The sequence below is a fragment of the Perca flavescens genome, chromosome 6 (genome assembly GCF_004354835.1).
Source record: "Perca flavescens isolate YP-PL-M2 chromosome 6, PFLA_1.0, whole genome shotgun sequence".
Lineage (NCBI taxonomy): Eukaryota > Metazoa > Chordata > Actinopteri > Perciformes > Percidae > Perca > Perca flavescens.
Window position 1 is genome coordinate 25,248,912 of NC_041336.1, and position 22,676 is coordinate 25,271,587.

Below are 22,676 nucleotides of genomic sequence, written 5' to 3' on the forward strand. Positions count from 1 at the left end.
AAAGACACCATTGATCCACCTTGTCAATATGGAGAAATCTCATTACCCGTAATGTCCGACAGGCCTAAATAGAATCAGCCCTCAGACACTCAGACCTCTCCCATGTCAAACTCAACCAAAACAGGACTGGGGATTTAAATATAATATTATAATAACCCAATCAGCCCGCTCCTCACGGACAGATTTATGATCCTCACGTCCAGAATGACAGCTTGTTGTTTGCAAGCCAATCGCAGTGATCAATCGGCCACTAATTCCCAACACCACCACCAGAACGCACACACCTCCAAAGTGCAATCATCTATCAAGCCTAGGGCCTCATATCTGAAATTGTTGGGTCGATGTAGGCCGCGCTGGATGTATGAGGTTTCTGATTGAGCTCAGACAACGATGAGGTGAACATAATCGAGTGTCTTGTTTTCATAAATGCAACAGCTGAGACTCAGAGAGAAGAAGGGTGAAGAGGAAGGGGGGGGAAAGAGCAGGAGATGGGTGAGGCAGGGGAGGAAGAGAGATAGGAGAGGGCTGAGGAATGGTATAAGGGGACATGAAGGGGAAGGGCAAAAAGTGGTGGCACAAATGAGAGTGCATTGTGTATTGTGAAAATGATATAATGTGAACAGCTAAAGCCTCCCTTGGCTTACTCATACGGTCACCTGCTAGCATATAGAATACATACTAACAACTATGCTCTGCTCTGTTCAAACGGTTAGATTTGGATGTTAACAAACAGTGCAGAACCACACGATTTCCTTCCACCCGTCTTACTTCATCTGAGCACTCTGAAAAGAAAAAAAAAAAAAGACACAAAAGAGGAATGAGGGCAAATTCTTTGTCTATTGAGTCATGACCATAACCACGGATTCCACACAATTAGAACTTCCCGCTCAAACGCAGACTACCAGTTTACCTGCTGAGCAACGCAGTGGAGACTCTTGATAAAGTCTCATTCAGTGATAAATGATGCATAACACGATCTGCAAGAGAGAATAGTTGTTGATTGAAAGAAAAAAATGTCATTAGTAATTACTAATTACAAACTTATTCTACATTGTCTCTGGAGTTAATGTGAAAACGCCACAATCACGTTTGTTTTAAGTTACATTCTGTATGAGAGCAGCCAAGCCCATTACACACAAATCAAAACAAGTAATACTTTATACACATACTGTAGTTGGTTTCAATTGACTGACTAAAGGTCGGCAATACTTGCTAACGTGACAACACAGACGATGCTAACATGCTGATGTTTAGCAGGCATGAGGTTTACCATGTTCACCATCTTAGTTCAGCGTTTTAGCATGAAAATAATTGCTAATGTAGCTGAGGTTGTTAGGAATGTCTTTAGTTTTGCAGGTATTTGGTGATAAACCAAAGACTGATGGAAATGGCTTGAGGAAAAGTTACAGGATCATAGAAGTTATTAGAATTCATCCTGAGGGGGAGATGAATAGCTGTACCAAATTGCATAACAATCTATCCAGTAATTGTCGAGATACACAAATAGGAACACTGATCGTGGTGCCAGAGGAGAAGTCAGGTGATGACCAACGTTGTTGGGATACATCGCCTGGGAATCAAGAATATCTGTATAAAATGTTTTACCAATCCATGTAGTAGACATTGAGATATTTCTCAGGATAAGTGAATACTTTGACCAGCTGGTGGCACTAGCGGAAAAGTCAGGGGATCATCAACATTATTAGGATTCATCTTCTAGGCAACAGGAATGTCTATACATAATGTCTTGACATGCCATCCAGTAGTTGTTGACACATTTCAGTCCAGACCAAAGTGGTGGACCAACCGGATTGGCTGAGCCATGCCGCTATAGCATGGCTAATAAAAAAATTAAAATAAAATAATACACAGGATATTGTGCCACAAAGTCTGCCAACCAGTCAAACCTGCAGGAAAAGAAACACGACAGTAACACAAATTAAAGACAGCCAGTCAAGCAAAAAAAAGAAATAAAAAATAGATCAACACATATACTGTACATAAACATAAGGAAATCCTTCAATCGCCTTCGGCACGCCAGTGAGACAGTCTATAGCAGTCTATAGACATCAACGTGTAATCAATGACAGCAAACACAGGCCTAGAAAAGGAGGGCTTTGATGCTGGTGAACTTAACTTGCCTATTAAGATCCACATCATGTTCTAATCTAGACATTTCATTTAAATATTGGTACGGACGGTTACATCCAACAATATTGATGACATGGATTCCTGCTGCCAGAGTCTTGCCAATACTACTTGTATCATGCATGTCCTGCAATAGGAATCATGAGCAACACAGCTATTTGAAGAATGTATAATGATGATTGCTCTTGATGCTCATGACTGCACTGCCACTATGTGACCTCAAGAGGGAGACATTTATGCAACAAGCTAGAAGGTGAGAATGGGGATTTGCTTACTGAAAAATGAGGATGTGGAATTACTTTGGTTTTAAGCCACAAGATCACTGCTGCATTTGTACTTTCATTAACATTACACTTTGACCATGCTGTAAACAAAATCTATTTCAAATTTGAGCAGAATGTAATCATTTTCTTGCAGTGCTGTGCTAACCCCCCCCCTCATACAACACCCTCACATTAACACCTTCTAGCTCTAAATCATGCTACCAAACACAGATCAATTAGCACTGTGACAGTGAAACAACAGTGTGTTAACATTTCAATTTTTAATTCAATCCAAGAGTCACATTAACAAGTTATATCATAGCAGTCCTGAACAGACAAATTCAAAGTGACTTGCAGTAATGACTCTTCCATCATCAAAATGCATTAATAAAATAAAACCTGTTGAGTATAGAAAAAGACAGGAAGTAAAGCTACAGAGAAAATGGAGATTTCAGTTTCTTGGTCCACAGACAATAAAGCCATCAGAAAGACACCATCGCTCTGTCAGAGTACATAAGTCTTTCGTCTTAGGCTCGCTGCTGGACAGACTGTGGTAAGCAGGCAGCAGTAGCATAGATACAAGTTTATCTCTTGCAGGTTTACATTTTATCATATAGATAACAAGTACAAAATAACTATACTATACTGGGTCCCTTTCTTTTCACACTTGTGAAAAGGAAGGGACCCAGTATTTTCATACAGCCCTAATGCCAAATTGTTCTGAATGTAAATATTGTGTGGATGTTTGTTTAAAAATAAACAAAAAAATGCATGAGGGGTTACTGTGGCTCATTACATTTCATTATGGTCAGGTCTTGAACATCAATGCTTTGTTTCAGTTGAAATTCACAGTCAGATTACCTACTTATGTACAACAACAGTACGTTTCCCTCATACATACATACATACATACATACATACATACATACATACATACATACAGGGTGAATTGTATAATTAACAACCTGCTGTAAAATCACATCACTTGGGAATACATTTAATACTTATCCATTCCACGGTGCATTTTTAGTCATTCAAATTAGTACGTTGTTGGCAAGTCCTACACGTTTACAAAGTCGTTTCAAGCTACAAAACATCCCCCATCCTGAGACAAGGCAGAAAAGTAGATCTAAAAAGTGTTTAAGATGTTAAAACTAACCAAGCTCTTTCTTACAGTACAAAAACAAATGTGGGACAAGGAACAGCTTCCTTTAATGTGTGACCCCTAATTTCCTCTGTGCTCAGAATATTGCAGCAAATATATGAATGCAAAAACTATTCATATTATCAAGATTGAGCTACAATACCTAAAAACTTAACATGCTTTACAGCAATGGGATATTTCTTTAAAGAAAATAATCTAAAGTGCAAGCACACACGTTTAATTTAAGGACAAAGTAGTAAGGGGGAAATACTAAAAGATTGTGATTTAACATTTAATTTAGGTTATACTGTGTGTGCGTATACAGTCCAGAGTTTGTGCGATGCGGCCCGTCATGTGGTGGCAGACATTACCTCAGGGCCTGACACACTGGCACACTCACATTTTGCTTATTTCAACCTGCATGCCTTAAACATAAAGTAAATGGAGAGAGGGTTCAAAAAAGGATAAAAAGTGTACATTTGAAAACCATGATTTCTTCGGGAAAAACGTCCACTGGAGATCAGCGCTTTGAGCGGCTTCTGATCGTGACAAGATTGTCTAAACATTCTCTTTTTCAGCATAAAAATTCTATAGATTCAAGGCTATCTGCTTCCATAAGAAATCTGCATTTTTGTTTCTAAGCAGTCAACTCAGCGATAATAGTAATAATATAACAACAATAAAACTGTACACTGTGTAGGAGGAATACAGCACAAAACAATTGCAGTATTATACAATGGAAAACGAAAATGCGGCTCATTTTTCACCATCAATACAATCTGCAGAAGAGAGAAGATCACAGATCTTTGTCATGGCAGTGAAAATAAAAATCATTCATATACGTATATCAAAAATTCACAAAATGTCCTGCATTTGGAATATTCAAAATACATATCAGAACTCTTCAAAAGCATATATCTTGAGAAGGCTTAAGAGATGTGAAATATTGCTTCACCTAAAACCATAATGGGAATACAAGTACAGTATGCATGGTCATGAATGGGATGGGAATGTGAGGCTCACTGACATCATGAACTTATAGAATGAAGAAAGAAAAAAAAAAAAAAAAAACACTTAAGTTGTAAATATGATAAACAAAAAGTCAACACAATTAAACCATGAATGCACCAATCCCAAGTACAACTGGCTTCTAATGTGTTTCATTTCACCTGCTCAGGAGAGGTATTCCCTTTAACAATTAATTGTGCTGTAACATGACATGTAAAGCAATGTACATTTTGAGAGAAGGTGCAGCATAATCCAATTTTCATTTTGTGTTTTCTTTTTAAGTATAAGGGTATTTTGTGTGTTACAATAGACGAAATAGATGAAACACAGCCAATTAATTGTTGGCAAATGATTGAAATGAGCATCATTGTGTGTGAAAGTTTTTGCCAATACATCCAAAAGTTGATTGTAATTTCAGAACTTCTTAAATTAAAAAACGTAGAATACTGGACTCATTACAAAATGTCAGGGGAGAATTGCAATACAACCTTATTTCCAGTAGCAATCAGGTTAACTTTGTCCTAAAATATTAATAACTTAAAGACCGCTAAATACTATTTGCCCGATTTGAGATAAATTGTTCTTCTTATCTTAAATAGTAATAATAAAGCATAGGCCCACTGGCTTGTGATTATAAACACATTGCATGGCAGTGCCCTAAGAAGTACTCAAACCACATTCAATGACAAATGTGCCTGCACCAATTAGACCACCATTAGAAAAACAAACAAGGCATAAATATTATTACAGGTGAATATTTTCCAATTCCAAAAGGTCCCTTGAATGTGATTGGATGCAAAGGAGCTTGGAGCTCTTTTAAAACATGACGTGACTAAGGGTCCAATATTTGAATATGACATATTTAAACAACTGAACAGTTTGGAGTTTCAGGTGGACTGAGGATATGCTGTGAAAATGGTAGGAATTAATAAAAATGAATCAGTGTAAGACAGAAAGGGAAGTCGTATGACCTTGCCTTTAGAATAACCAACAAAGCCACCTATGCCACCACTGACTGAAAAGCACAGTTCAAACATGACAGGTGACATTAAAATCACTGAATGCATTTTTGGTCCACGTTGCGTAATTTCAACAATAAATAAAAAGACACTTGAATGTGTCAACCTGAAATAAATCTGTGAAGTCAATGTGAATGAGGAATGACTGGCCAGAAGATTACTGATGTTGTAAGAAAGAAAGACATGCACAAAACCCAGTGAGCGTCAAAAACGATGACATCATACAAGTTACATTTTTCATTTTTGTCACTGAACCCTGAGCTAAATCATATATAAATCACTGTATATGTAAGAGGCTCATAACAATTATGACCGTCATATCACCGAGACCCGAGTTCACCTCAAATGTGGCTCCTGTAGCTCAACACTTCAAGTAGTCACACAATTGTCACTGGTACCCTCAGGCCTCCCTTCTTTAGATAAATAATCCAATACTGCTCAAAACAACATGAGCCCATGCATTCTGCACTTTCAGTTAAAAAAGGCAGCTACCATTAAAGAGAGGAAACAGATACAAGTTACAAATAAGAGAATCCAACACTGATTTTACTTAAAATGGTTTAACTTTGTTGTCCAGGGCTTGTCTTTTTCTTGCTTCCCTCATGTTAAAAACATGCAGTTAGCACTATGACATTTTTTTTATTTTGACCCATGATTTGTTTTTAATTTTAAGTGCTTGCCCTTCAAGTATTCAAGCAGTGTGTCTGAAACAGCCATTGTTCTGGCATTTTGACGACCCTTGCTATGAAAAAAAAAAGAAAAAAAATGGAAACTTATAACAAAATAAAGTGATACCAGGCTGACATTAACCTCAGTAATGTCATGGCAATACTAATAAAAAAGGATAAGGTAAACTTCTTAATTTTCGTAGTTGTGGTTACTGAAATGTAGTCCCTTACTGTTCAAACAAGTTACTAATTAAAAAGTAATGAACTACCCTCTTCCCCCTACCCAACACCCTCTCACCAGGAGAGGTGTTAGTTTTCTCCCACTACATTTTAAACCCTTTTAGTTGTGTTTCTTGAGGAGTCCATCAATTGTGCTGCCATGTTCTTTGGGGCTGAAGTCAGGGCAGATACCGTTAGCTGTTTTGGTGGTGGCAGTGCCTTGCAGGTTCCGGGCAGACAGGCTGGGCTTCGCTTGGTGACCGTGGCAGGGGCTGCTGTGGAGGCCTGCATTTTCTGTGTACAGGTACTCCTCAGCAAAGTCTGGGTGCTGCTCCACAAAGCATCTGAACTTATCTGTGGAAAGACCATAGGAGGGCGCCAGAGACAAAGGCAACATGAGACAAAAGGCCAAAAAAAATGGCCAGACACACACTGCACCTAAAACTGAAGTGGCTTGGTTGTCGAATCTACTGCCCCTCATGAGGGTTAAAAAGCCAGGAAAGTAGACAAAATACAAGCAAAGTTCAAAACAAAGATTTGATTAAAGGGAAACTATGATGCTTATTCTCTACTAGACATATTTTTCTCATACTGCCCAGGGCTGATGCACCAGTATTCACCCTATGTCTGAAATGCTCTGCAAAGGTGTCTTTAACCCTTATGTTGTCCTTCGGGTCCCAGTGACCCAAAGGACAAAACAAGAGTTACGTACTTTGTTTACTTTGTTGAGAATTGATCTCTAAACCCTGTCTCTTGTAAAGTAATTAAGTAAGTAAAGTTTATTTCTAGAGCACATTTAAACAGTTTAAGCTGACCAAAATGCTGTACAAACAAGCACTAAGGTGCTGTATTAACCCTTGTGTTGTCCTTTGGGTCACCAAGACCCGAAGGACCACACAAGGGTTAAGCCACCCCTCCCGAAAAAGCCCAATCTGCATTGATTGGCCAGCGTTTCCGGGTCATCTGCATCTGTGTCCTAGTCTGTACCGTACGTCATTGCAGCCGGGGGGTATGACAGTGACAGAATTACTTTTTACCGCCGCACGAAACAAATGTGGGGCGGTAATTTCTAAATCACATACATATGCCTGTGAAAATAAGGATAGACTTAATGTCAGCAGAAATAGAAGCATTATGGATTCAAGTTCATATCCCCCATTTGAAGCCTTTATTAGTGGGCTGCTGTTATAGACCACCTAATGCAAATTCTGATTATCTAGATAAATTGTGTGATATGATAGATGCAGTATGTGATCATGTTAATGAGATATATCTCCCTGGAGATTTAAATATTGATTGGAAGTCTTTACATTGTCCACTTAAGAATAAGATTCAAACTATCACAGATGCCTGTGGATTAACACAAGTGATAACTAAACCAACACGAGTATGTTTAAAAAAGGATGGATCCAAAACGGCAACTTGTATAGATCACATATATACTAACCAAGCAGAACAATGCAGCAAAGGTATGTCTTTGCCAATTGGATGTAGTGATCACAACCTAGTGGCTGTAGTAAGGAAAACAAAAGTCCCAAAAGCGGGACCACAAATTATTATTAAGAGAGCATATAAAAACTTCAATGAGAACCATTTCATAGAAGATGTTTGAAATATGTGTTGGGGAAGGATGATCTAGATGATGCTGTTGAGGCTTTTAATAAGTTGTTTGTAGAGATGGTGGATAAGCATGCACCTGTGAGAAAGAGAACTGTTCGAAATGTGAGATCTTCTTGGATTGATGAGGAATTGAAGGATTGTATGGCACAGAGAGATCAAGCAAAGAAAATGTCAAATAACTAATTATGAATCGGATTGGCAAGTTTACCGCAAGCTAAGAAATTATGTAACTACGTTAAATAAAAAGAAAAAAAAATGTATTATGAAAATGCAATTGGGAATGCAAAGCATGATAGGAAGAAAATGTGGAATATTCTTGAGATGATGGGCAGTAAATTTAAATCTAGTCCATCATTTCTTGAATCAGACGGACAATTTCTTACCAAGCCTGTGGATATTGCTAATCACCTCAATAACTATTTTAACAACAAAGTGCAAAAACTGAAGGAGAAAATGTGCCAAACATCTAACATACGATCATATACCTTGATTAGAGATCAAATTATGACAGGAAAAAAAATGTACTTTTGAATTTACTAAAGTGGATGTAAAATATGTGGAAAAGTTGCTTCTTAGTGGTAAAGACAAATCATCAGGTGTGGATAATATGGATATAAAACTTTTGAAATTGGTGGCAAATTTCATTGCTATTCCAGTTAGCCATGTGTTGAATAGGAGTTTAGAAAAAAAAAATCGTTCCAACACCATGGAAAACTGCTAAAATAATTCCTTTACCGAAGAATGCAACTCTACCATTTAGTGGCCCAAACAGTCGACCAATTAGCCTGTTGCCGGCTTTAAGTAAGATCATGGAGAAAATTGCTTATGAACAAATACAATGTTATTTTTCAGTAAATGATTTATACACAGATTATCAACATGCGTACAGAGTGGGATATTCAACAGGTACAGCCCTTACTCAAATGTCAGATGATTGGCACAGAGAGATAGAAAATGAGAAGTTAGTGGGGGCTCTGCTGTTGGATTTCACTGCGGCTTCTGATATAATTGATCACAATTTGTTATTAAAAAAATGTAAATGTTATGGTTTCGATTCAAGCGCAATACTTTGGCTAGAAAGCTATTCAGCAAATAAGACACAGACTGTGTACTTTAATGGGAGTTTTTCAGAGATAAAATCAGTGAGCTGTGGAATCCCACAAGGAAGCTGTTTGGGGCCATTACTCTATTCTATATTTACTAATGAATTACCTTTAACCTTAATAAAAGGCAAAAATGGCAATGTATGCTGACGATTCAACAATATATATGGCAGCATCTACAGCTGAAGGGCTTACTAGTGTCTTGAATGAGGAATTGCAGTCAGCATTAGAATGGGTAACAAATAATCAATTAGTTCCTAATGTATCTAACACTACAAGCATTGTATTTGGGACAAAAAAAGCAGTTTAGTGAACCTAAATTAAATTTATGTGTTGAAGGCAAGGCAGTTGAACAGGTACAAAGGACTAAGCTTCTTGGGGTTATAGTAGATAGTAAATTATCCTGGTCTCAACAAATTCATGGGGTGGTGAAAAAAATGGGTAGAGGTCTCTCAGTTATAAGGAGATGTTCAAATTTTCTCAATAAAAAGGTAATGGGAAACGTCATTAAAACGATTGTCCTATCCCATTTGGACTATTGTTCTGGGGTTTGGTCAGGTGCTGCCATATCAATTATGAAGAAATTGCAAATTGCTCAGAATAAAGCAGCACGCCGTTTACGGAGGCGCCCACTCAGATCAAGTGTTGATGCAATGCATGGCTGTTTATCCTGGTTAACTGTAAGGAACAGATTAACTGCCTTGTTGCTCAATTTTATCAGAAATATTTTACTGACTAAACAGCCAAGGGTGTTGTATCAGCAACTTGGTCTTAGTTCTGATAAACATGACTATAGCACAAGGCATGCTATGGAGGGTAAATTCACATTACCTAAAGTAAGAACAAACAAAGGTAAAAACACTGTAATATATAGAGCCATGATTAATTGGAATGCAATGCCTAGTCATGTCATTCAAGAAAATTGAAAACTTCAATTTAAATTATTACTTAAAGAACATCTCCTAGCTGAGCAGAACTCTGGATTGGATAATACCTAACGAATACTGTTAATATCATTGAGGGTTTTCTGTGTGCATTTGATTTGATTGGTCATATTATTAGTGAACAATGTAATACTCTTATCTCTACGGTCTGTGAATAATTTAAATTAGGTCTGGTGTTGTCTTGTGTTGTGTTGAATGTTGTTATTATTGATGTTGTTTTTTCTTTCAATGATGTATTGAATGTTGTTTTTTGGTGGTTGTTTTTATTGTAATGATGCACGTTAATGTATAGTTGCACAAGTTGTGTGTGGACTCCAGGAAGAATAGCTGTGGCTAAGGCCCCAGCTAATGGAGATCCCAATAAATCAAATACTGTACACTATACACTCCTGTACACTATACACTCCTGTGCATATATACGCGCTATATATATATATATATATATATATATATATATATATATATATATATATATATATATATATATATATATATATATATATATATATATATATATACATATATACATACATACATACATACACGCGCGAGAAAATATATATATATAACAAACGAGGAAAAGCATGATAGGTCTCCTTTAAAAAAATATTTCGGTCAATCACTGATTTATTCAGTCTCTTACCAAATGTGATCTTTCCTGTGTTTTCAGAATCAATGGCGGTAAACAGACGTGACACATTGAGGTGAGTCACTCCCAAAGCCGTCTTCAGGATAACTGCCAACTCCATCTCTGTGATGGCACCGTCCTCCTCTGCCTCAAACATCTGGAGAAGACACAATGGGGAGAAATCATAGACTGTATAAAAGAAGGGGGACGTATCCACTCTGACGTCACCCATTGGTTTGTGGACTACTGTTTAAAGCCACAAGCTTGGCATTTTGGCCATCGCCATCTTGTGTTTTTTGGAGTCAGATGTGACCATATTTGGACAAGAGGCTGGAGCCGGGGAGTGCTAAGCTAAGCACTAAAGCCTCGTTTCCACTAAGCAGTACGGTTTTGTTCAGTTCGTTACACATTAATACGCATACACTTTAGAAGATTGCTAGGTACCTTAACAGAGAGGTAACAAAAAAACAGGACAAAATGAAGTGGTTCTATGCTGGTACCATCTACAACCTTGTGACAATGGAAATGCAAAAATAACCATTCTAATGTAAATTGTAATGAACTGAACCTTACTGCTTGGTGGAAACAAGGCTCTAGAAACACTGCAGTCCGCAAATGATGCAGACGTTCCTCTGCATCATCGGTGATGAGGAAATACAGCGAGACATGGATGGAGCAGTGAGGAATAAAAATGGCTATTATCATCCAGTAATGATTACTGCCTACATTTAAGAGTACTGTCTGCGGTGGAAACGCAGAACAGATCTGGTGTTTTGGTACATGTCCCTACTGGTTACGTACAGTTCAAAAAGGTACTATACTGAGTAGTGTGTTTGATGTAAATGCGGTTTAAATTCCCAGCTAATGGCAGTGCTAGCTAGACTGCTTGGTTAGCAAGGTGCATCTGTAATTCACGTTAACCAGTCCATCCAGGATTTTGCGATGTTGCAATCGCGCCAATTCACGTGAATTCAACCAACCACTCGCAATTTTGACCAATCACTGCAACTTTCCGCAAATTTGATGAATAACCTGAAGTTTCCCGTGACTTCAACCAATCCCAGCAGTCCCACGTGCACTCTGAGAGCCAATGACCAAGCGGGAGTGAGAACGGGTTGATCTGCATCTTGTTTGTGATATGAAGACGAGACATTTGTGTAACTCAAACATCTCACATTTACCAACAAAACGTACAGCGAAAGACCGTGCAAAACATTACTGGGAAAAAAAGAACAGCTGACTCCTTAGAGTGTCTTTTAGTACAACCGACCACTGAGCAATACCTTTTAAGGTGACCAAAATGTTACAATTAACTATAATGAACTGAAAACCCTCTGTGAAAGGGTCAAAGTTGTAAGACGAAAACACGGACCAAGGATATTTAAATGTATACAGTGCCATGGCTATGCATTGCTAAGCCTCTATCCTGATGGACTAGTAGTGACTTGTCAATCACAAGGTAGCCACGCCCTAAAGCATACCCTGCTTTATTGTCTATTCTACTCTAAATGGAACCATAATTTCCAAAATGAACATCATGAAGTATTGAACAAGACTTGAAACTAGCAGTTGAGTCATGCATTGAGAAAATGCAGGGGTCATCTCTTTGATTTCGTTTCAGGCATGCCTCTCTGACACGGGTGTCAGATTAGGAGCCAATGAAAATGTTCAAGCGGGTTCCCTTTTTCATGAGCGCTAAATTCACATAATTTGCTCAACTTCAGAATTGTGAAAATCAATTCAATTGACAACATGAAGATGACTCAAACTCGAGCCATTTGGTTCACGTGCAGTCAAAACCATTTCATTTCATCTGATCTTATGAAATGCAGATCTGTGCATGAACATGAGGGGGAAGAATGTGTCAGTATTATATTACCAGTAGGTCACTTAGGTCTTCTGACCAGGTTGGCTTATTGGTTGTCTGTCAAGCTCGACATAAAACAAATGGTGACCGTGCCTTTGAAGTGGTGGCTTCAACACTTTGGAAGGCCCTCCCTGTTCTCATACGTTTTGTGATCTCTGTTGATGCTTTTAAAAAGCAGCTGAAGACTCCACTATTTAAACTGGCCTTTTTTTTTTTTTTTTTTTTTAGTTAGTTTTATTTTACATTTTTTATTTTAATTTCTATTTTAATTTTAGTGTTTTTTAATGATTGTCCTTTTACTGTTTTTTGGACTTCTTAACAATTTTACTCTTGTGAAGCAATTTGTGTTGTTCTGTAAAAGGTGCTGTATTAAATAAACATTAATATTATTAGTAGTATGCAATACAGTAACTATTTGATGACTCCGTTATACGTAAGACTATACAAGCTACAGTAAGTGGCATTTCAACATAGCAAATGTCATGCTGATCCTAAGCAAGCACAGATAACTATTCTGCCTGGTGGTTAGATAAGTGTAAAAGCTTAAAGCACAACATACCTTGAAGGCCAATTTCATCGTTTCCAGAGTTTTGGCAGGTCTGCATACAACAGATAAGGCTATCACATATTCTCTGATATCCATGCAGTTATCTTCTTGCTGGGAAAACAAGAGAAAACAAGGCGTTACGAAAGATAAGACAGAGTATATGAGCAAGACTACTTATTTATTTATTTCACTAAAATAGCTGCGTGTGATTGTTGTTAAGGTCATGAACACATTGCTGCAATAAAACCTTTACTGGTTGTTTGGGTAGTATACCCCAAATGGAAAGCAAGGTGCTGTGCTTAGTTTCAAAAATGCATCTGGTATTGCATCCAGACTCCAGCCTTAACAGTGTTTTTTATGGAAGCATTTTGTCAACTGAACGCTTGGAGCTCAATTATGCCCTAAACTGAAGCACACAGCTTACTACATACATATCACATCTATAGTTACATACTGCAACTATATTATTGTATTGCAGTTCTATATTTGCAGTGAATTCAAGTATGACATAATGGGAGTCATAATGAAGAAAGAGACAATGTAAATAATTTAGCCAGTGGCCACTAAGGAAGAATTTAGAGCTACTGTATCTTGGTTGAGGGATGAGGGAAAAACCACAGTATTTACCTCATCAAAAAGAGCAAACATGTCTCGCAGCATCTCTGAAACTGGCACATCGAGGCACTGAGCAAAGCCGTCCAAGTCCAGCTTCTGACCTTCCAGCTTTCTGGCTCTGTTCCCATAATCCTGGAGAACCTTCTCAGTGTTCTGGGGTTTCAGCCTAGGAAAGCGAGGGGAATAAACTTTATGTTAATTAATAACGTGGCCAAAGTGTGAACAAGGAAATGTGGAAAAGCCACAATCAAAAAAAAAAAAAAAATAGAATCAAAACAATACAGTCAGTACAGCAGATACACAGTTTCTGTGTCAATTTATTTTAAGACTGCACCACGGAGTTGTTTCAAGTCCTCTGACATTTTTAAACTGTAGTTTGATGGGCTGCATTCTTGTGAATTATTTGCAGTATTTTGTCCAATCTATTTACATTTTTTCCTCCGGTTATCTATCCCGCTCCTCCTTTTCTCTTTCCTGCACTGTCAGTGTTCCTTGTCACTGCCAACTGGTGGACCGGGGAAGGAGTAGACAAATGTGCCTCCACCAATACACATGGTGCTGCCAGTTGCTTCTTTTCACCTGCCAGAGAGGAGTTTCACCAAGAAACCACACCATGTGTGGAGATTACACTATCCCCTCCAGATCCCATACTGTGCAGGCACATGACCAACCAATATAAGTCAATAGCGCAGGGACAAGGACACAATCCCAAACTGCCTTCACCACCTGTGCACACAACCAGTTTTGTTTGCTGGAATGCAAACCATGCTGAAGGTACCACTGCCAGAATTTTAATCTGGGTCCCTGGTGCGTTAGGTGAATATTTTGCCCCTGTCTCACACATTTGCCCCTTACTTGGTTCTCTTTGATGGAGTATTGCATTGGAAGGTTTCAGTGACTCACCCCAGTCTCCTGACAAGCTTGGCAAACTCCAGCAGACAGGTGTCGACTGGCAGTCTCAGCTGGCCTTCTGCCATGGCCAGCTGGCAGTCTTCAAATGAATAGTCTGTGATGGGTACCCCCAGGGCTCTGAACACGGCACAGACGAGAATGACGGAACATCAGTATTTGCAAATCAATACAAACGTTGTTGAAGGCTCATAAAAGGCCAATGCACTAGTCGATATGGCTACTTTGATTTCAAGAACAATGTGTATAGTTTTTTTTTTTTTTGTGGATGGTTTACATGAATAGCAATGTTGGATGGTACAGAATTCAGGTGTCATACCAATGCAGGATGACACTTCAGAGCTTACACATGATTAATACTCATGCAGAGGAAACCATGAAGAAAATTCAAATGTTTATATTTAATAAACAATAATTTTATTTACATTTTTAATATTTTCTTACTGAACCACAATGAAACCGTTAATAATGTGGATCTGTCTTTATAACTCGGTCACCCGTCTGAGACCAAAGCTACAGAGAGATGGACCTGTGTAAAACTAGGGTTGGGTACCGAAACTCGGTGCCAATAGGGAACCGGTGCCGACGTAAACGGTAGTAACGAGACCAAATAAGAACGCATGTTTCGGTGCCTCATTTCGGTGCTCAACTTTACACTACACCTGACAGCATGTAACGTTAGCCTACCTTTAGCTAGCAGCTGGATTAATCACGGTTAAAATGCTGACAGCTAACGTTAAACAGTGTAAAGTGTGACTGTATTTCACTGTGGAGGACTTCAACAGCGGGATGTAACAGTCTGCACTGCAGCGCAGCAGCTGCTGTTGTCGCAATTCATAGATATACAGTATGTTTATATGGTCGGAATTAAACAACACAGACGGTGCGTTCACTCGCAGCTGCCGTTGTCGGAATTAAACAACACAGACGGTGCGTTCACTCGCAGCTGCCGTTGTCGGAATTAAACAACACAGACGGTGCGTTCACTCGCAGCTGCCGTTGTCGGAATTAAACCACACAGACGGTGCGTTCACTCGCAGCTGCCGTTTGTCGAAATTAAAAAACACAGACGGTGCGTTCACTTGCAGCTGCCATTGTCGGAATTAAACAACACAGATTAACTTAAAACAGGTAGCCTCGTGGTGCATTCATAGTAATTGTAAAATACCCTTTTCCCATCTGGGGTTCAACAGCAATTTACTGGTGAAATAAGTTATTGTTATAGTTATTACATTATTATTAAATCTTTAATTTTGACCATGGCCTTAGCAATAAACAAGTCACCGACTGTTGTTTACTACCCTTATTTTTTTTAACTTTATTGAAAAGTACCGGTTCAGGCACTGTTTAGGCACCGGCACCGTTTTAAAAGTATCGATTTAGCACCGGAATCGAAAAAAAAAAAAAAAAAAAAAACGATACCCAACCCCCTCGTTCCAACCTTCTCACATAACCAGATGTTGACCCAAAAGCAAACACAGGCCTCCCCTTGCTTGTTGCCCTATGTGAAAGAAGTGTATAGTCTGTGCAAGTGAGGAGCTTTCCCATAGCTCTATGTCCCTTCTAATTGCTGAGACAGACAAAATGTATGTTACATTTGTTGTTTATATGTGAATAACAATTGCTGAGAGTGATAACTGGATACCTCATTTTTTGGGTTAAACTTTGCTTTTTTGTACATTCAAAAGGATGAACTGCTATGTATATATCCACAATTATAAACAATACATTTTAACTTACTTAGCCATGACACGTCTCACGTTGATAGCATAGAGAGCAGGGTTCCTTTTCTCTTCCTCTGAGGGTGTGTAGATGGGAAGGAACTGCAGAGACAGACAGATATTAATTTCAGACAATCTCAGACATAACAAGAGATTGTATTATTATGTGGACATTTTATTATAGGTATGTATAGACAAAACATATTCCATTTATTGTGGACAAATAAATAAAAAAATGATTCCCTTGCATGAAATAAAGAATTCATAAAAGACAGAAAGGAGAAAATTCTTTAGTATCCGTACTGTTGCATACGCATTATCTTCAAAACATAAAGGACGTGATGGAATCAATGATTGCCTCCTTTCACATAGCACACATTAAATAATTTGGAATACTGCAAGCACAGTGATCATTACAGGTAAACAGGGCATGATCTACAGCGACATTCATACAGTGCATGCAGTATGGAGATATAATGGCACTCTTACCTCGACCACAAACTCGTTGTGCAACTGGCAGAGTGTCAGCCACAAGATTTCAAACCTGGATAATAACATGGTATTAACAACAATAAAAAAATATAGCTATAGACACAAACAGCCTTGATTGGGGTCCATGTGGCAAATGACTTAACACTAAAAACATACAGTGCGTTTTAAAAGGCACCACATCACTTATTTTATCAGAAATTTGCTGACTTCAATAAGGCCTTTTCCATAATACAATAAATCATTGATAAATAAATCAATAATTTAAGAACAAGATGTATCAAAGCTCAATTTAGGTATGAATACGTATTTTAAATGTCGTATTATTTTAAAGTTTCTATGACATGTTTGAAAGAAAATGCCACAAAAAGTGCATGTAATATAGTGTGTGTGTCTTTTAGAGATTTAGTCAAATAATGTATAGTTCTGTTCTGCTCAGCTGAGCTGGGAAGACAGCCAACTGGATTCAAAAGACCCACCATAATCATGGTTGCCAAACCAAGACAGGACCTAGTATTCGGAGGACGCTACAGAGACAGATAATGAAAGCAGTCTTTTTCCTCCAGCCATACAGTAACTACTCTGCGTCCAGTCTATTTGAGATCTCGCTGCAGAGATTCTGGTTCAGACCACAATGTTCATTTCCGAAATAGTAGCCTGCATTTGAGTCGCAGAATGTAATCAATGACAACCTTTACTATGATACATAATAGTGTGTGTAATCCAAGAATCATGCATTGTGTTTTAGTTTAAAAAAAAAAAAAAAAGTCTGTTTGTGGTGTCCCCTTTTTGTAACTTAATTCCCAGGTTTCAGTTGGTTCCCCTTGTGGTTTTGGGATGATTCCTCAGATCAGGACACCCCACCAAGGGGTTTTCAAAAGTATCAGATTTATATATTAACAGCAACTAGAAACTGAAGCATACCATTAATGAAATGAAGAAATTAAAATTTGTTTTTGCATTCTTTGTAAGTGGGCAAACCTGCAAAATCCAGGCCCCCCACTTATTAACAGCAACTATGTCCATGTGATTGAGTCCTGTAAAATTGAGTCCTGTAAAAAAGGACATGAAGCAAAGACATAATTAGACAGAATGAAAAACTAATGACTAGTTCCAGGATGCATTTTAGACCAATTGTTAACTTCCTTTCTGCAGTTGTTCTTGCCTAAACCTTTAATGCTTATTTGCACACCAAAAATCCGATTACTGTGTAATCAGGTTAAGGCAGGAAATCCATCCACATGTACTGTCTTGAAGGCCTTTTCAGACCCATTTACACACAAACATAAAAAACTTGAACAAAAACACGGAATATTCAGTGCCAAACGAGGCCAACACAAATATTTGCGTTCCGTGCATTCCACCAACAATGGAAGGTTCCCACAGTCACGCGATCAACTCTACAAACTAGGGAAAGGCTTGTGCGCTAGACTGTGTAGAAAAGTTACAATGTGGTCGCATTTCCTATGGGTGGCGCCAATAAAACATGTTATTGTTTCCAGTGTAGATGCTGAGTTTCACAGCACTGGTTTTCATCATTTGACTGGACCAAAGCTCCAAATGAATGTGTTTATCATATACAGTATACATACATACATATCTTATATGTGATATAAGTCTTAATGGCCAGTTTAGAATGATCAGCTTATAAAACCTTCCATTTGCCGGTAGCATAGATACATAATAGATGTAACACTATTGTTTATCTATATGGCCAGGTTTTGTAGTATACCTTTCACACGACAACATTCAATTTATAAAAGTATAATGTCCGTAGCATAACGTCAACTAATGCACTTGGAAGCAAATGGTACTCTATATGTTACCTTGACAAGAAACGCCTTTATAGGCTATCACCATCACAAGCAAATTCAACTGCTATACTTCCCCAGATGTTGTCTTTGTTTGTTCTCGTTATCTTTTTATTTTGCGAGCCCAAAGGATCAATCAGTCAATATCCATATTGCTGTGTGACGGTATGAACAGAATTATGACATTGACATCCGAGAAAATCTACTGATTGTGTGCTAAAGTCTTTATTTTATTGGTTGGCTTGTTTGTATTGGCATCCAAAATTCACAGTAAGAGAAAACCTGCACTGCAAAATACGGATTTGATGTTAATAGGCTTATAGCGATAAATTTGGGTTTGAATATTTGAATTGATGTGATTTATATGGACAAATTATTCACATTTGGTCTGAAAGACTCAAAAACACTTCTTTAATAATCACATTTGATTAACAAAATTCCTCAGCCACCTTCTAAAAATTTCTAAGGATATCTAAATGTTTGTGTTATTTTAAATACAAATGTGATCCTTTAAAATCTCAGCTACGGGTTGACATGGCTAAGTACTTAGGTAAACTGGGTTAGAAAACGTTCATTTCTAAAATTAGGTTACTGCAAAAAGTGGGAATACTGGAGTTACTATAGTGCATGCAAACACAGTGAATTGGCAAAAAAAAAAAAGTTTATACTTAAGGTATGTGTCAATCATGTGACTCCACTGATTTCAATAGCCTGACCACAGTTTCAGGACTGGCACCATTCATGTTTTGCAACTACATTTGTGATTTCTACAACTGACCTCAAGTATTGCAGAACATCTGAGCACCGTGTAGGTTTGCTGGAGTTATAAGATTCTCAAACAATTCCATCTCACAATGTCCTCAGTTGGTTTTCCACAGCCTCACTAACAAGCCCGAGCAATGCCTTGTACTTGCCTTCTGAGTCATATCGTGATTAGCCACATTCCCAGTGAGGCTATCAGAAAGTGGCTTTGAATGCTTCACTGAATTCTTCTCATAACCCGACAAACGACTTCAACTGAATCAGCCTCTTTGGCCTGCCAGTAGGTGTCTACTGAATCAAGGTTTCATTATTCTGCACAAATGAGTTTAGTTGAGATACTCAGGCTTATCTGTGCATCCAGAACTTAAACAAGGCAAACTCATGCTTTCTCAATAAAATATTTATTTGTACATAACTATTGCAGTGGTTTGTTTTAACCACAATGGGAAGTCAATTTGAATAATGAATCATGCAAATGCTTCATGAATAAAAAAATAATAGTGACTCAAAATTGCTGCTGTGGCCACATGAGTCCCATATGCCCACAGCCTGTTGCACCTACATATACTTGAATGGATTACAAAGCCTTTACATACCCATGCGCTACCTGTGGACTGCTGCGGTGGAGCATTGCAGGTGAGCAGGCACAGGCTATCAGTTAACAAAGCACCACATAGCCAGTTCTAGTGTGACTTCTGATGGCACTGAATGTGCTTTTAAAGATTAAAGAGGCTGTACTTGACATTAAGAACATTAATACAGCAGTAAACTAATATTTGCTGTGTAAAGATATGTGAAGTGAAGTAATCCTGAGCAGAGAATGAAGTCACACTGCCTCAGTGTGTTGTAATCTCAGCTCTGTACTTTGTTTTCATAGCCGGTCCGGCCGCGCATTAATGTTAGTGCCTGTTAAGTGCCTTGTGCGTCGGTATCAGATGCCGAGGGACGTGACAAAGCGTGTCACTTTGACGAGTTGGGGAACGGTCTGTGTGAGCCACATGGAAGCAATCCCAGCCCTCTTTTTTTCAGTATTTTGAGTAGAGAACCTTAATTGATTTGTATTTTAAACCATAATTGTTGACACAGAAATATTTAGGCACTTATTTTAGTTTTCAAATTTAGATTCAGCCTATTTAGCAATAGCCACTGCTTGTGTCCGAAAATGTGCTACAACTTTCTAAAACATTCACACCAAAATCACGCTGTGATCGGGGAGCTGTGTGAAGCTGAGAAAGTTTAAACTTCTCTGTAGCTCTTATTTTTTTTTTTTAAAACCAATTCTGTCACTTCTCATGTGAACAACCGAAAGCAACATTATGAATACCTTCCTGGAGAGACTGTAAATATGCATGCTACCCCTATATACTGTATATAAACAATATCTTCCATATTACCAAAACACCAAGTGTTGACTGAAGGAGGATCTCACAGTACCATAGGATTCAGCTCAGTTTGCAAATCTTTCTATATATTCGGAATATTTTCTCCTTCATGGATACTATATTTACCTGCAATATCTTTCTTCCTACCATGTGACCGGCAAGATCTTTACCTACCACTGAGTGAGACTCTGGTAAGTGGCCAAGCAGGCTACAGGACATGCATGGTACACATACAGACGCACACAATATGGCCCATGGAAATGATTCCAGAACACAGAGCACTAACATTTTAGTACTGCAGGCCCTTTATGTAATTTAATGTTTAAAATACATACTCTTAGTACTCTTATGTGTTTAGTTTATATTATAGGCTACAATCTGCTTAAATTAAAGTAAGAAAAGACTATACGATTGTTGACCGGGATCAGTGAGCAGGTGTGGGGCCACTGATTAATCAATGTTTGCACTTGATCACACAGTTAAGATATGAATAAGTCGATATGTGGGATGTCACTCACAATCTATCCCCTACCTGTTTGACAAAGTTTCAATATCAACAGTTATTATTTAATTGTGTAAAACAAATATGTGATTGAGATTTTCTAAAAAGAAATGGCATATCCATAAACAATCTTACTAGTTTATTGGGGTAATGAATCACCACAGGCTGCACTGGTACAGCTGGGATGAAGGCCCCTGCAAGAGTAAAAAAAGACAAAAGGTTTATTTAAATTTGACATATCTGCATACACAATAAATTGGGTTAAGAACAAGAGCACACTCATTAGAATAGTGCATGTTTGACAAAGTGCACTGAAAAAGAAATTGTACGGTAAAAAACACCAAACCAATGCAGAAATGTAAATGCACTTATTTGGGAATTCAAACATCTGCCAAATAAAGTCCATGAGCCATAGATGCAGCCAATCGCCCAGCCTATATCATACCTATGTGTTATTTGAATATCACAAATGTGACAGAAAAATCAGTCAAAAAGGTAAATGTCAGGTTAAACTTAGATTTAAACTTTCATATCCTAACTCAAACCTTGGGAATGTTGAATGTCGACACTGATTCCAGTTCTTATTCCACAACAATTAAGACCACACATCACACTTAAAGCTACATTTAATTTAAATAAGTCAAAATGCCCACTAGGTTGAGTATGAAATATCAGTGCATGCCAGCAAGCTGCCAGCATAAGAAGTATGATGATGGGAGAGCTTTACCTGGCTTGAAGGTGATTAGGCAGGATCTATTAGTGCATGTTCCCTCTGGAAAAATCATTATCTGTAATGAAAAAGGAAACAAATTACAAAAACAGTGGTCATATCCTAAACAGAATAGTACAAGGCAGAAATATGTAAATTAGCTTGCATTATATTGCAAGTTGCTATAAGTCAGATGTGCAGTTAGTCGTAACAATGTCTGCAACGCTGGATTTTAGTGGTAAAATGTCCATTTATCTGTAGCTTTGTCCTTTTCAGGGATGTCTAGGTCTTTTTCAAGCATTCTCTCAATTCTTCTTACTATGAGGATGCCCCACATACCTCAATCATGCCATCAGAGTACCGGGGTTACAGTTGTAACCTTAGGGGTGTTTTGTACAGATAAAATGGGTTTTCACTAGAAACCATAATGCATTCGTTTTTAAAACTGACATGGATTCAAAATGTCAGTAAATCATAGTTAAATGGATAACGGTTGCATGATTTTGTTGTCCTACATTCGTTAAAGTCTGTTGATTTTAAAATCAGGTCCCGTTATGGGAACGTGTGCCCAGAACTGAAAATACACAACTGTGCAGAC

The 22,676-nt window shown here is 38.0% G+C and overlaps 1 protein-coding gene across 1 annotated transcript in view; it reads right to left on the reverse strand.

Moving 5' to 3' along the window:
* Positions 1 to 2,672: 2,672 nt before the first annotated feature.
* LOC114557369 (lysophosphatidylcholine acyltransferase 1) overlaps positions 2,673 to 22,676 on the reverse strand; it is a 48,685-nt gene continuing 28,681 nt past the window's right edge. The window contains exons 5-15 of the mRNA XM_028580800.1: positions 22,097 to 22,157; positions 21,505 to 21,563; positions 17,930 to 17,949; positions 17,407 to 17,439; positions 16,913 to 16,967; positions 16,443 to 16,525; positions 14,697 to 14,822; positions 13,806 to 13,959; positions 13,191 to 13,289; positions 10,780 to 10,921; positions 2,673 to 6,823 (exon numbers count right to left, since the gene is read on the reverse strand). Of these exons, the coding sequence (XP_028436601.1) occupies positions 6,591 to 6,823; positions 10,780 to 10,921; positions 13,191 to 13,289; positions 13,806 to 13,959; positions 14,697 to 14,822; positions 16,443 to 16,525; positions 16,913 to 16,967; positions 17,407 to 17,439; positions 17,930 to 17,949; positions 21,505 to 21,563; positions 22,097 to 22,157 (1,065 nt within the window). The 3' untranslated portion in view covers positions 2,673 to 6,590. The remainder of the gene's footprint in view (positions 6,824 to 10,779; positions 10,922 to 13,190; positions 13,290 to 13,805; positions 13,960 to 14,696; positions 14,823 to 16,442; positions 16,526 to 16,912; positions 16,968 to 17,406; positions 17,440 to 17,929; positions 17,950 to 21,504; positions 21,564 to 22,096; positions 22,158 to 22,676) is intronic.